General features: G+C 43.4%; 3 protein-coding genes across 3 annotated transcripts in view; all 3 read left to right on the plus strand.

Moving 5' to 3' along the window:
* Positions 1–13,347, plus strand: part of LOC148131712 (uncharacterized) — an 80,385-nt gene that overhangs the window by 5,479 nt on the left and 61,559 nt on the right. The window lies entirely within an intron of this gene.
* LOC148131713 (uncharacterized) overlaps positions 1–13,347 on the plus strand; it is a 55,625-nt gene that overhangs the window by 5,479 nt on the left and 36,799 nt on the right. The gene's annotated exons all lie outside the window — the stretch shown is intronic.
* Positions 5,902–12,128, plus strand: LOC148131714 (uncharacterized). The gene is made up of 3 exons (XM_087953364.1): positions 5,902–6,241; positions 9,406–10,650; positions 10,756–12,128. Exons 2-3 carry the CDS (start codon positions 9,995–9,997, stop codon positions 12,122–12,124), a joined length of 2,025 nt encoding a protein of 674 aa, XP_087809490.1. The 5' UTR covers positions 5,902–6,241; positions 9,406–9,994; the 3' UTR covers positions 12,125–12,128.

Consider the following 13,347-nt stretch of genomic DNA (forward strand, 5'->3'; position numbering starts at 1 on the left):
ACACGTGGAATTTCTGTCTCCTACCTTGGTGTCCTCCATACTTTGTCCCCCAGAATTCCCCAGTCATCATAGAAATAGTCCTCTAGATACAACTGTAATGAGGCCTGTCAGTTACGGTTGCATTTTGCAGTGGTTGTTAAGTGAGATTACTTTGCTTAACTACCTATCCCCTTCTCTCCCTGAGGAAGATGTTAAACAAATGTTCAAGCCATTAAGCAGAACAGTGACTACCTCAGGGTTGTGGGAATCTCTTGGACGCCTAGCCTCCACTACCCCACCTTTTGGGTCCCCACAGGCATTTTCCTGTTCCCACTTGGTCCCTGCAGTTGTTAGGCCTGACTCCCAACCCACCAGGCATCATCATCCTTCTCCATACCTTTCGAAGATCTCTCAACCTCATGTTGGTGAAGGAAGGCAAGACACGCATTTGTTGGCTTCATGACTGTGTCATGGAAGCAGCTGTTATTTTGAATGTGCTTGGGATCAGTGGTGGGATTCACATTTTTTTACTACCAGTTCTGTGGGCCGGTCTTGGTGGACGTGGCAGGGGAAGGATACTGTAAAATCTACAGTCCGTGATCATATTTGCCAGTTCTCCAACCTACTCTAAATTTCCACTACCGGTTCTCCAGAACTGGTCAGAACCTGCTGAATACCACCTCTGCTTGGGATTCATGCTTGGGTCATGTGGTGGACTTGTGGAAGCAGCTGCCATTTTGTCATGCCTGTCTGCAAAACGGTGGCTGCTTCTGGGTCACTAGGACAAAGTATTCTGTTTTGTTACCTTAACACTTTGTAGACTATTGTTAAGGAATTGTGGGTGCACTGAAAATGGTGGCTGCCTCTGGGAAATCTCCAAAAGGGCAGGCCAAGTATCCCCAAGCCATATGGTAAATACCACTTGTGCCAATATTGTGCTCTATAGTGCTGTACCTGCCAAATACAGTCCCAGGCTGCAATAAACATAGGTATAGTGTCAAGACAAGAAGCAGTGATAGAGTTGCTTTACACTGTCCTAGTGACAGCTGACCTAGAATATTGTGTCCAGTTCTGGTCACCATGATATAACCAACCTCATGGTGCTATGATTCTATGAATTGAGAGGCAGTTCTATTAATTTACAACCAACATATTGGAGCAATATTAGTTTCCTCCCGTTCTGAAGCAGGCCCAACATTTATAAAAATCTACCTCTATTTACAACCAATTGACGTTCATCTATCTATGCTTTATAAAGGCATTATAATTAACAGGTGAACCAACTACAAAGTTAATCATCAAAGCACTTTGTTAACAATCTACTATTCCGTTTAATTTGTATCAAATTAAGAATGGCTTCTTATTTACCATAAATCGCTAGAATCATTGTCTCTGATTTGTCTGGGATGAAATATCTTTGTTTGATTCTTATTAATAAAACTTTTTCTTAAGATTTTAGTTCAGAGCAATTAAGAGAACAGTTGTGCCTTATTCCCCCAAATCCTAAAACCTTTTGGTCGTTCTATTTTCCAAATGGTTTTCCAGTTAGATGTAGCAGGTCCATTATCCAGTCTTCTTAAGAAACTCCAGTTCATCATGCATCAACTCTGTTAACTCCCTCCTGGTGATGTTTCCAGCAAATGACATCTACTGCAAATGGATTAATTTTCTGGAAGTAATAGGATTAGTCCTCTGTCAGGGAATTATGCAGCAAGTTTCCAAATCAAATCAGAGACACTGAGGTAAATTTATAGTTTTATGTGAATGAATACATTTAACATATTTACAATAAACAAGGTGGTCAGGAAGACAGAAACATTTTGAGGTAAATCCAAATAGGATACAGACCACAGAGAAGAAAAAAAAAGGGAGGAGAATGGGAAACTCCCCTTTTACCCCTACAGCAACCAATCCAATGGTGGTATTCAATTTTTTTCCCTATTGGTTCTGTGGGCGTGGCTTGGTGGGGGAGGGTCATGTGACTGAGTGGGCATGTCCAACTTGATGTCACTCACGCCCACTGCCACTCAATCACGTGACCTCCCCACCAAGCCACAGCCACAGAACCCGGTAGGAAAAAAAATGAATTTCTACCTATCTACCTATTTTCTGCCCAGGCAGGCCTCGCCTAATCTGTCAAAGGCCTGGCTTTATCCTGCATGCCACCCACTCTCCCTTCACCAGTCATACGCATCACCCCATTTCCCCTCTTTCAGAGGCCCCGGCCTTTAATCTTCTCGTTTCCTCTCCCGTGACTGCCTCTTTTGTTGTCCCACAGCTGTGACTTTACCTTTTTGCCACAGCTGGCTGCCAGGGAAGAAAACCCAGGGCTGAGCCATTGTTGTCGCTAGGCTCCATGCCAGCCCATATCTCGCCCCTGTCACGAGATGCCTGCAGCCGTCTTGTGGGTTTTTTTGTGCGGCTGGATTCCAGCTGCACTGAAAAAGACATGGTGGCTGTAGTCTTCCTGCAGCAAAATTACCAATCTCTGGCTTCACTCCGCTTCTCCAATGCACTGCCACTGCTGCGTTCTAGGTGCCGACCACGCAGGTGCACCCCATTGAGCCCGTTGCACCGGAGGTGTTATGTTCGAAGGGTTGGGCTCACAAAAATGAGAGACTCTGGTTCAGTAACAACAGCTCTTTATTTATCAGTTCAGCTCAAAAGAATAGCAGCCGCAGCAGCTCTTTTATAGAGCTCGCCGGGGCTTTATCGGCCAATGACTACGCTTCAAGTCTCCCGCTCTTGGTATTGACCAATCAAGGCAGACTCTTAGCGAGCCAATCACAGTCGCTCGAGTTGTCCAATCAGGTAGCGGTTAATTGAACCAATAGGAATGTAGGGTTTCAAGTCTGTTGATTTGGAACAGGAGGGACTTGCCCAAGTGGTGCAGTAGGCAATGGGGTGGACCTGTGTGGCCAGTGCCTAGAATGCGGCCGCAGCCACGCGTTGGAGTAGTGGAGCAAAGATGGAAGTCAGTAATTTTCGCTGCAAGAAGACTACAGCCACAATGTCTTTTTGCCACATCTTTGATGGCCGGAAGTGAGCCAGGAGCGGCAGCTGGAGGATTCTCCTGCCACCAAAGAGGTGGTGGCTTGAGGCTTCTCATGCTGTTTTTTGCAAGGATGAAGGACCTGCAGCTGTCACTTCTTTTGCTGGCCGGAACCAAGCGGCTGGAGGATTCTTGGCGTGGGGATGGGGACACGGCGAGACTTGGACTGGAGTCAGAAGGCAGCTCCTGCGCCCTGCCTGTCCCTTTTTGGTCCCTCCCTCTGCATCGAAGTATCTTAAAGGGACAGGCTGGGGTGGCTGCCTTCCGAGCAGCAGCGGAGCGAAGTGAAGGGAGGCAGAAAAGTTCATCCAAGTCTACTCCTCCTTCTCGGGTATACACAGAACAATGCATCTCATGGTTCCACAAGGACTTGCCCACGCGCCATCTCCTCGCAGAAGGACTGAGCCTCACTTGCGCACGTGAGGTCCTGGAACCTTCTGCTAGGAGACGGCGCATGAGCTACCGGCTCGGTTCCAGCTAGCAGAGCAGCAGCAGCTGGGATTTGCCACCCTGTTCTTCACACTGGGGTGCACCCCATTGCCTGCTGCACCAGAGTGGAGGTACTTGCCCAGGCAAGTCCCTCTGGTGCAGCAGGCAATTGGGTGCACATGCATGGCCAGTGCAAAGAACAGGGCGGCAATGACAGTGGGACTGAAGTCTTTTTTTGGCGCGTTTGAAAAGCGGAGGCTGGTAGTTTCAGTGCAAGAAGCCTCCAGCCAGCTGGCTCAGTTCCAGCTGGCAAAGAGACATCAGCTGGGAGGCTTCTCACACCGAAAAAAAGAGGCAGCAGCTACAGGCATCTTGCAACAAGGGGGGCGAGATGCAGCCACCCGTGGGAGGAAGGTAAAGTCGCGGCCATAGAAGATGAAAGAGGCAGTCATGGGGGAGGAAGCGAGGAGATTAAGGGCCAGGGCCTCTGAATGAGGGGGAAATGGGTGATGCATCGCACTTAAGGGAGAGCGGGTGGCGAGTGGGTGGTGGCTCTGCAGCAAGGCTGGAGCTGGGAAATCATGTGTTCCCTGACCCAGCCGAGGCGAAGGGTCAGCAGGCGGCATGCATTGCTTACCTTTGGTGGGCTGAGTTGACTGGACACCAGCAAGGCAACTGGTGAGGCAATTAGCTGGGCCACGTGGTGAAAGCAACACATATAGGGCGGGAGTGGTGGGGCAAGCATCAAGCAGACTGAAAAGGTGAGTGACCATCGAGCAGCCAGTAGGGGCAAGTGAGTGGCGACCGGGTCGTGGGTGTGGCCAGCCAGAAGTTGCTACTGGTTCTCCTGAAGCGGTGCAAACCAGCTGAATACCACCACTGAACCAATCATAGCATAAATTGCCTCATGCAGGAGCCAGTACTCTCCAACCAATCAACTTAGAACTGCCTGTTCTTGCCCATTCTACAATTTTATTGTTCCAGCTACTACATTTAATATCTTAACACCCTTCCAATTTATAGCTGGACGGCATTGAAATCAAATTGTTATACAAGATCTTTGTCTTTTTTGTATACTTAATGGTTTTGTCATGAGGTCCACTATCCGCTATTGACCTCACCCCATTCCTAAGAGGTCTGTAAGGGGCGTGCATAAGTGCACCATCATGCCTCCCATCCCTGTCCTATTGTCCCCATTTAATTGTACTTGTTTTCTGTATTCTTACTCATGTTTATACTTATACCTATTATTTTGTAAGCAATTGACAAATCAAATCAAGTAAATAAATAAATTATTTTCCGGTGGACAATAAGTTATGTCTATTGCATTTTCTTTCCTGCCTCATTGACATTACATTATTTTATGTCAACATGCTTCTTTCTGATTATTACTCGCATCGGTTGCCATTTGTATACATATTGTGTTATCTTCAAATATTGGTATAACTCTTTTCATTTCAATATTCAAATCGTTTACTAACCATATATACCACATCATCTCTGAACACAATTCTTATAATGCTATGAATTGGGCTGCAGCTGTGGAAATGGCATCTGAAGTCTGTTTTCTAGATTTTCAACTAGTTAGCATGTTTGCTAACATTATAACAAATCCTGACATTGACTTTCTATCTTGTACGTCATCAGCCCAAATATTATCTACAAAGCATTTCAATTCCAGTTCACTTGTTGGTGGTAAATGCAATCCTAAAAATCCATGGTTCCCTTTCAATATCCTTTTAATTCCTAACCAGTGCTTTTTGTAGGTTGTAATGTGCTATGGTTTAAAATGTTGACTGAATCGGTAATATCTGGCCACAGTATGTGATAAATACTGCATCACAGACCTCCTAGGACTGCTTGATAGAGTTCCGGATTACAAATTGTTCCATTTTTGATGGTTTGACAATCTAGTGTCATGGCACTTTGCACACTTTCACAACTTTCCATATATTTTTAACAATTGTTCTATTTTCTTCTTTTGACTTAGAAAATACCCTCTTTCTTGTAATTTCTTCATGTCTACTCCAAAGTAGTTCTACAATGAACTATTGCAGGAACTGGATATATCTAGCCTAACACAGAGAAGGACTGGGGTTTCATCATAGCAGTCTTTCAATATTTGAGGGGCTGAAAAAGAAAAAGCCTATTGTCTAATGCCCCTCAGAGCAGCACAAAGAGGAAGACTTGTCAGACATCCAACCTAGAATCAAGGAGAATTTTCCATTCAGAGAACAATCAGTGGAAATGCTTTGCCTCTAGAAGTTGTGGGTGCTCCATCAATGGGATTTTTGAAGAGGAGATTGGACATCCATTTGTCTGGAACAGAACAGGGTCTTCTGCTTGGGGAGTTGGTCTCTTCCAACTCTATGAAATTCTCTAAGAACTTCATAAACATTGAGGGCTCAGCTTATAGCTAATCTTCACAAGCTACTTTAGTGTCACATTTCACTATTGCACATGGATCAGTTGCAAAGATAGATTGCTAGAACTCAAAAATGATTTGATAGCATTTGATCAGTGAAAACATCTTACAAACATGTTAGAGACAGACAAGCGTGTTGTTTTGTGTCCTATCAGGAGATGGCAGTCACTTAGCAGTGACTAGAAAGCCCTTAATGGTCGTCTGTGGTTGAGCTTCAATGAGTTAAAACCATCGAGTACTGCATAGCTAGAAAGGATGGGAGGAGAGGAGCTGCTTCTTCCGGATCACTCCTGGGAGGAAGGTGGTGTGCAGAGTGGTTTTTCTGCTCTTCTCAGGGTGGAAGCAGCAGCTGAAAGGTGAGTTGAGGTCAGGTGGGAGGAGAGGCTGGGAGCAAGTAGGGCTGTTGGGTTTCCTCCGGGATGTGGAAGCAGAGAAGCAACTAGGCTGAAGCATATCAGCTGCTGCTACGTGTTTCTTCCCTCCCCAGATTTTGAGTCCGCTGGTGCTCCAAGCTTTAACAGTGGTGGCCGCAATTTTCTGCTGGTGGGAAGATTTTAAAAATCCTCCTTCAAGTTAAGATTAATTCCTTGGGAACAGCTTCTCTCCAAAAGTTGTGAGTTCTTCATCACTGAAGGGTTTAAAGAGGAGACGGGACAGCAATTAATCAGGAATGATATAAAGTCTCCTGCCTGAGCAGGGATTGGACTAGAAGACCTCCAAGGTCCCTTTCAACTCGGTTATTCTCTTATGGACCAGCTTTTTTCTTGGCAAAAATATCAGACTGATCTTCCCCTGCTCTCTTCTGAGATTTTTTTATTATTATTATTTCCATGTCTAACCAACAAGCACAGTATTTCCTATTGGTGCCCCATCTGTGTACTAACCAAGTTCGACTGTGCTTAACCTAGTACTTCGTAAAAAAAAAAAAAAACTATGGAGGACTTTTTGGATGTAGGTAATTATACCCTCAGATGATCAACAACATCTGAACATATTACATCTTGTCATGATGTATTTTGCAAAAAGAAAGGCAAAACAGAGAAGCCATGTGTGAGAAACTGCTATTGGACAGGTGGTCTCACATTTGACTCTAGAATCAAAATCATGTGAAGTATTAGCACCGCTTTATAAAGCCTTAGTAAGTCCATATCTAGAATACTGCATCCAGTTTTGGTCATCAAATTCCAAAAAAAATGTTGAGACTTTAGAAAAAGTACAAAGAAGAGCAATAAGTTGATTAAAGGCCTGGAGACTAAATCCTGAAGAACAGTTGTAGGATTTGGGTTTTGCTAGTTTACAGAAAAGAGGGACTAGAGGGGACATGATAGCAGTAGTCCAGTATTTGAGAAACTGCCACAAAGGAGGCGGGTCAACTTATTTTCCAAAGCACCTGAAGGCAGGGCAAGACACAATGGATGGAAACTAATCAAGGAAAGAAGGAACCTGGAATTAAGGAGAAACTTCCTAACAGTGAGGACATGAACCTGTAGAACAGCTGGCCTTCAGGCCCTGTGGGTGCTTCATCACTGGACGTTTTGAAGAAGACACTGGATAGTCACTTGTCTGAAATAATATAGAATCTCCTGCTTGAGCAGAGGGTTGTAGTAGAAGGCATTTATGGTCCCTTCCAGATCTATTCTGATTTTGGATACTATAGTACAGAGCAGGGGTCTTCAAACTTGACAGCTTTAGGATTTATGGACTTCAACTCCCAGAATTCCTCCTCAAGTCATGTTAGCTCAGGAATTCTGGGAGTTGAAGTCCACAAGTCTTAAATTTGCCAAATTTGAAGTAGCCAGGTCCTGTGGCTGCAAAACAACTCCAAATCATCACCCCTTCCTCACTCTGCTTGACGGTTGCTATGAGATCTTTGTATTGATATCTTTTGGTTTGATTTTCATCAAAATGGCACTCTGCTTTATGGCCAAACACCTGCACTTTGGTCTCATCCAAAGGACAGTGTTTCAGAAGTCTTGTGATTAGTTCAGATGCAAATGTGCAAATCAAAGTGTTGCTGCCATGTCCTTTTTAGAAATCAGAGGCTTTCTCCTGGCAGTCCTTCCAAACGAACCATACTTGTTCAGTCTTTTTCTAATTGTCATGAATTTTAACACAACGTGCTAAATGAGGCCTGTTGATCCTGTGATGCAATGTTTGGATCTTTTCTAATTACTCTGAGCATTGCACGTCCTGAACCTGGGGTGAATTTGCTGGCACTGCCACTCCTGAGAAGATTGGCACGTGTGTTGAATGTTTTCCACTTGTGAACGTGGAACGTAGAATGATGGAGTTTAAATTGTTTGGAAAATATAACCCTTCCCAGATTGATGGGCAGCAACAATGGCTTCTCTAAGATCCCTGCTGATGTCTTTACTCTTTGGCATCTAATTCACACCTCAGTGCTGGAGACCAGGAAACTCCTACAACTTCGGCTTTTATAGATATAGTCACAATTGTTGATGATCAATTGATCAAGTGCATTTGATCAGCAGCACTGGTTGCTACTTTGCCTCTTCATACCTATGGAAGAAGTAAGGGTGTTTTTGTTTTTGTAAAAAAAGAATGACATGGGTATAAAATATCATCTGTTGTTGCTCATCTGACATTATATTTACCTATTTTTAAACTGCTAAGGAAGAGATTATTTTTACTATGTCGTGATACATCAAATCATACAGGTCGAGGGTGTACTTTCTTCTTCACGTAACTGTATTTGATGATAACCCTTTGCAGGTCTGAGAATTTGTGATTGACCTAAGTCAACAAATGAATTTAATGATTGAATGGATATTTGAACTGGAACTCAGTAGTAAATATCATAATTAATGTAAGTGATTATTCTAGCATATTGGCATGTTTGCTTTTTCATTGTAATGTGTTAAGCCTGGATTCCCCAACGGGTGTTAAGGAAAACAAACTAAACAGAATGTGCAGTGAAGTCAGATAGGAAGACAGGTAAATGTGTGAGATAAGTTTTCTAGTTAACACGCAGTAAAAATACAGATAGGCTTGTGCTATCAAAAATATTGTTTATTCCATTTAAGAATTATAGCATAGTCATTATAAACAGTCCATTAGTCATATACCAAATTCAGTCAAGTCTTGTCGAGGATACTGTAATTGCAAAGTCCGTGTGGAATAGCCAGTGTCAGTACACATATAATAAATCTGTCCAAAACTTATCTTCTCTCCGTTGAGAAAGTAATCCAAATTCAAAGTAATCCAACACTTCTTCTCCTCCCCGATCCAGCAAGAACGCAGTCTTCAATAAGCCAGCCAGTAAGAGCCAGAGAGTGCCTTGCTGCTTATATAGTACTTTTACAGCTGCACCCTTAATTACATTCCTCTAGCTTAAAGTCACATACACTTTATCTGACAAACCATGATTCATCATTTTATTATCTTTACCCAAAACAGTTAGGGTAAAACAATGTTATCCCTAACATAATGTACATTTTTTCACATCTTCTGCAACCCTTTTATAAACAATAAAAGTCACATTTTCATTTGAATCTTACAGATGAAGATGATGCCAGAAGACCACACTGGACAACTGAGAATAACAAGCAATATTGAAAAGCAAAGCAGATTGAGGAAGAAATAAAAATATTCTCCATTTCCATCAGAAAAACCACACAATTCTTCTCCTTCCACAGCAGTGAGAGACAAAGGAAAGAAAATCAATACGAGATTTCGTGCTGCAAAATGTAGAGTATGTGGAACTCAAGACACAATACACAAATAGGTGAAGAAGGATTATTTTTCCATTCAGAAAAAGAGGAAAATATCTGGAAGTGAGTGGGGAGGAAAAGATTAATTGGACGGGTACATAGGACAGACAGTAATCCTTGCATTGCCCTTGGGGAAGAAATGGGCTTAAATCAAAGCACCACTAAACAAGGGAGCACACATATTGTTGACCTTCTCAAGAATATCAGTAGTGGAAAAGCTCAATAGGTGTGCCTATCATGGAAGATGCAGACTTCAAATCGCAAATGATTATGCAGGGGAAAATCTAATCTGGAGAAAATTGGATACAAATTATCTGAATGTGGCCAAAGCTTTTGTCAGAACAGATCCCTTTTGATTGAAGAACCCACCCAGAAGAGATGCCCTACAAGTGCTTCCAATGTGGTAAATCCTTTAAGAAAAATGACAGCTTGGTGATACATCTGAGGACTCACACAGGAGAGAAACCCTTTGAATGTCCTGTTTGTGGGAAAGGTTTCAGTAAGAATTCAAGCCTAGTGAGTCATCAGACGACTCACACAGGAGAGAAACCCTTTGAATGTCCTGTTTGTGGGAAAGGTTTCAGTAAGAATTCAAACCTGGTGAGTCATCAGAGGACTCACACAGGAGAGAAACCCTTTGAATGTCCTGATTGTGGGAAAGGTTTCAGCAAGAATTCCAACCTGGTAAGACATCAGAGGACTCACACAGTAGAGAAACCCTTTGAATGTCCTGTTTGTGGGAAACATTTCAGTCACAATTCTGTTCTGGTGAACCATCAGAGAACTCATTCAGGAGAAAAACCCATTGAATGTCCTGTTTGTGGGAAAGGTTTCAGTAAGAATTCAAGCCTGGTGAGTCATCAGAGGACACACACAGGAGAGAAACCCTTTGAATGTCCTGTATGTGGGAAAGGTTTCAGCCAGAATTCCAACCTGGTAAGACATCAGAGGACTCACACAGGAGAGAAACCCTTTGAATGTCCTGATTGTGGGAAAGGTTTCAGTAAGAATTCCAACTTGGTGCGCCATCAGAGGTCTGACACAGGAGAGAAACCCTTTGAATGTCCTTATTGCAGGAAACGTTTGAGTCAGAATTCAAGCCTGGTGAGTCATCAGACGATTCAGGAGAGAAACAGGAGGATTCACACAGGAGAGAAACCCTTTGAATGTCCTCTTTGTAGGAAAAGTTTCAGTCAGAATTCTGAGTTAGTGAAACACCAAGGGATTCACACAGGACAGAAACCCTTTGAATGTCCTATTTGCAGGAAAAGTTTCAGTCAGAATTCCAGCCTGGTAAGACATCAGAGGACTCACACAGGAGAGAAACCCTTTGAATGTCCTGTTTGCGGGAAAAGTTTCATTCAGAATTCCAGCCTGGTAAGACATCAGAGGACTCACACAAGAGAGAAACCATTTGAATGTCCTGTTTGCAGGAAAAGTTTCAGTGAGAATTCCAGCCTGGTAAGGCATCAGAGGACTCACACAGGAGAGAAACCCTTTGAATGTCCTGTTTGCAGGAAAAGTTTCATTCGGAATTCCAGCCTGGTAAGACATCAGAGGACTCACACAAGAGAGAAACCATTTGAATGTCCTGTTTGCAGGAAAAGTTTAAGTGAGAATTCCAGCCTGGTAAGGCATCAGAGGACTCACACAAGAGAGAAACCATTTGAATGTCCTGTTTGCAGGAAAAGTTTCAGTGAGAATTCCAGCCTGGTGTGCCATCAGAGGACTCACACAGGAGAAAAGCCCTTTGAATGTCCTGTGTGTAGGAAATGTTTCAGTCAGAATTCTCACCTGGTGAACCATCAGAGGACTCACACTGGAGAGAAACCTTTTGAATGTCCTGTTTGCGGGAAAGGTTTCAGTAAGAATTCCAGCCTGGTAAGACATCAGACGACTCACACAAGAGAGAAACCATTTGAATGTCCTGTTTGTGAGAAAGGTTTCAGTGAGAATTCCAGCCTGGTAAGACACCAGAGGACTCACACAGTTGAGAAACCCTTTGAATGTCCTGTTTGTTGGAAAAATTTTGGTCAGAATTCTCACCTGGTGAGCCATCAGAGGACTCACACAGGAGAGAAACCCTTTGAATGTCCTATTTGTGGGAAAAGTTTCATTCACAATTCCAACCTGGTGAAGCATCAAAGGACTCACACAGGGGAGAAACCCTTTAAATGTCCTGTTTGCGGAAAATGTTTCAGTGAGAATTACAGCCTGGTGAGCCATCAGAGGATTCACACAGGAGAGAAACCCTTTGAATGTCCTGTTTGCGGGAAAAGTTTCAGTCAGAATTCCAACCTGGTGAAGCATCAAAGGACTCACACAGGGGAGAAACCCTTTAAATGTCCTGTTTGCGGAAAATGTTTCAGTGAGAATTACAGCCTGGTGAAACATCAGAGGACTCACACAGAGAAACCATTTGAATGTCCTGTTTGTGGGAAAAGTTTCAGTCAGAATTATCACCTGGTGAACCATCAGAGGACTCATACAGGAGAGAAACCAATTTAATGTTCTGACTATTGCAAAAAATTTCAGTCAGAATCCTTTCCTGGTGAACCATCAGAGGACTTACACAGGAGAGAAACCCTTTGAATTTCCTGATTGTGGGAAACGTTTCTGTTACAATTCCAACTTGGTAAGACATCAGAAAATCGACACAAGAGAAATGTGAACCTGGTGATATACCGGAAGACTCACAGGGGAGACAGATCTTTCTGTGGATGATGCTTCTGGCATGTATTGTTCATTATTGCCCACATGGAAATCCAAGTGAGGGAAGTTGATGAGTTTGAATTTCATTTCTCATCTCTCATTAGGAGTGTAGATGAAAACATATCTCAGAATTAGATTTGTAAGTGGAGAGAAAAAGGAAAATGGAAAATGGCTAACCTGTTTCTCATTATCAGCAGCAATTTCATTTTTGGAAAAGTAGTGGAATTCCTCAAAAAGGCTTTTGGGTGGTGTTTTTTGTATATTGATTATGGAATTCCCACACGTGGAATTTCTGTCTCCTACCTTGGTGTCCTCCATACTTTGTCCCCCAGAATTCCCCAGTCACCATAGAAGTTGTCCTCTAGATACAACTGTAATGAGGCCTGTCAGTTACGGTTGCATTTTGCAGTGGTTGTTAAGTGAGATTACTTTGCTTAACTGCCTATCCCCTTCTCTCCCTGAGGAAGCTGTTAAACAAATGTTCAAGCCATTAAGCAGAACAGTGACTACCTCAGGGTTGTGGGAATCTCTTGGAGGCCTAGCCTCCACTACCCCACCTTTTGGGTCCCCACAGGCATTTTCCTGTTCCCACTCGGTCCCTGCAGTTGTTAGGCCTGACTCCCAACCCACCAGGCATCATCATCCTTCTCCATACCTTTCGAAGATCTCTCAACCTCATGTTGGTGAAGGAAGGCAAGACACGCATTTGTTGGCTTCATGACTATGTCATGGAAGCAGCTGTTATTTTGAATGTGCTTGGGATCAGTGGTGGGATTCACATTTTTTTACTACCAGTTCTGTGGGCCGGTCTTGGTGGGCGTGGCAGGGGAAGGATACTGTAAAATCTACAGTCCGTGATCATATTTGCCAGTTCTCCAACCTACTCTAAATTTCCACTACCGGTTCTCCAGAACTGGTCAGAACCTGCTGAATACCACCTCTGCTTGGGATTCATGCTTGGGTCATGTGGTGGACTTGTGGAAGCAGCTGCCATTTTGTCATGCCTGTCTGCAAAACGG

Source organism: Notechis scutatus, chromosome 2 (assembly GCF_049901735.1).
Source record: "Notechis scutatus isolate UNSWTSFEM ecotype Mainland chromosome 2, rNotScu1.2, whole genome shotgun sequence".
Taxonomy (NCBI): domain Eukaryota; kingdom Metazoa; phylum Chordata; class Lepidosauria; order Squamata; family Elapidae; genus Notechis; species Notechis scutatus.

Excerpts from the sequence above, each read along its gene's own strand:
- LOC148131714 (XM_087953364.1), top strand. The coding sequence starts at position 9,995 with ATGCCCTACAAGTGCTTCCAATGTGGTAAATCCTTTAAGAAAAATGAC. Across the intron at positions 10,651-10,755 it reads AACTTGGTGCGCCATCAGAG|GATTCACACAGGAGAGAAAC; the intron begins GTCTGACACAGG and ends GAGAAACAGGAG.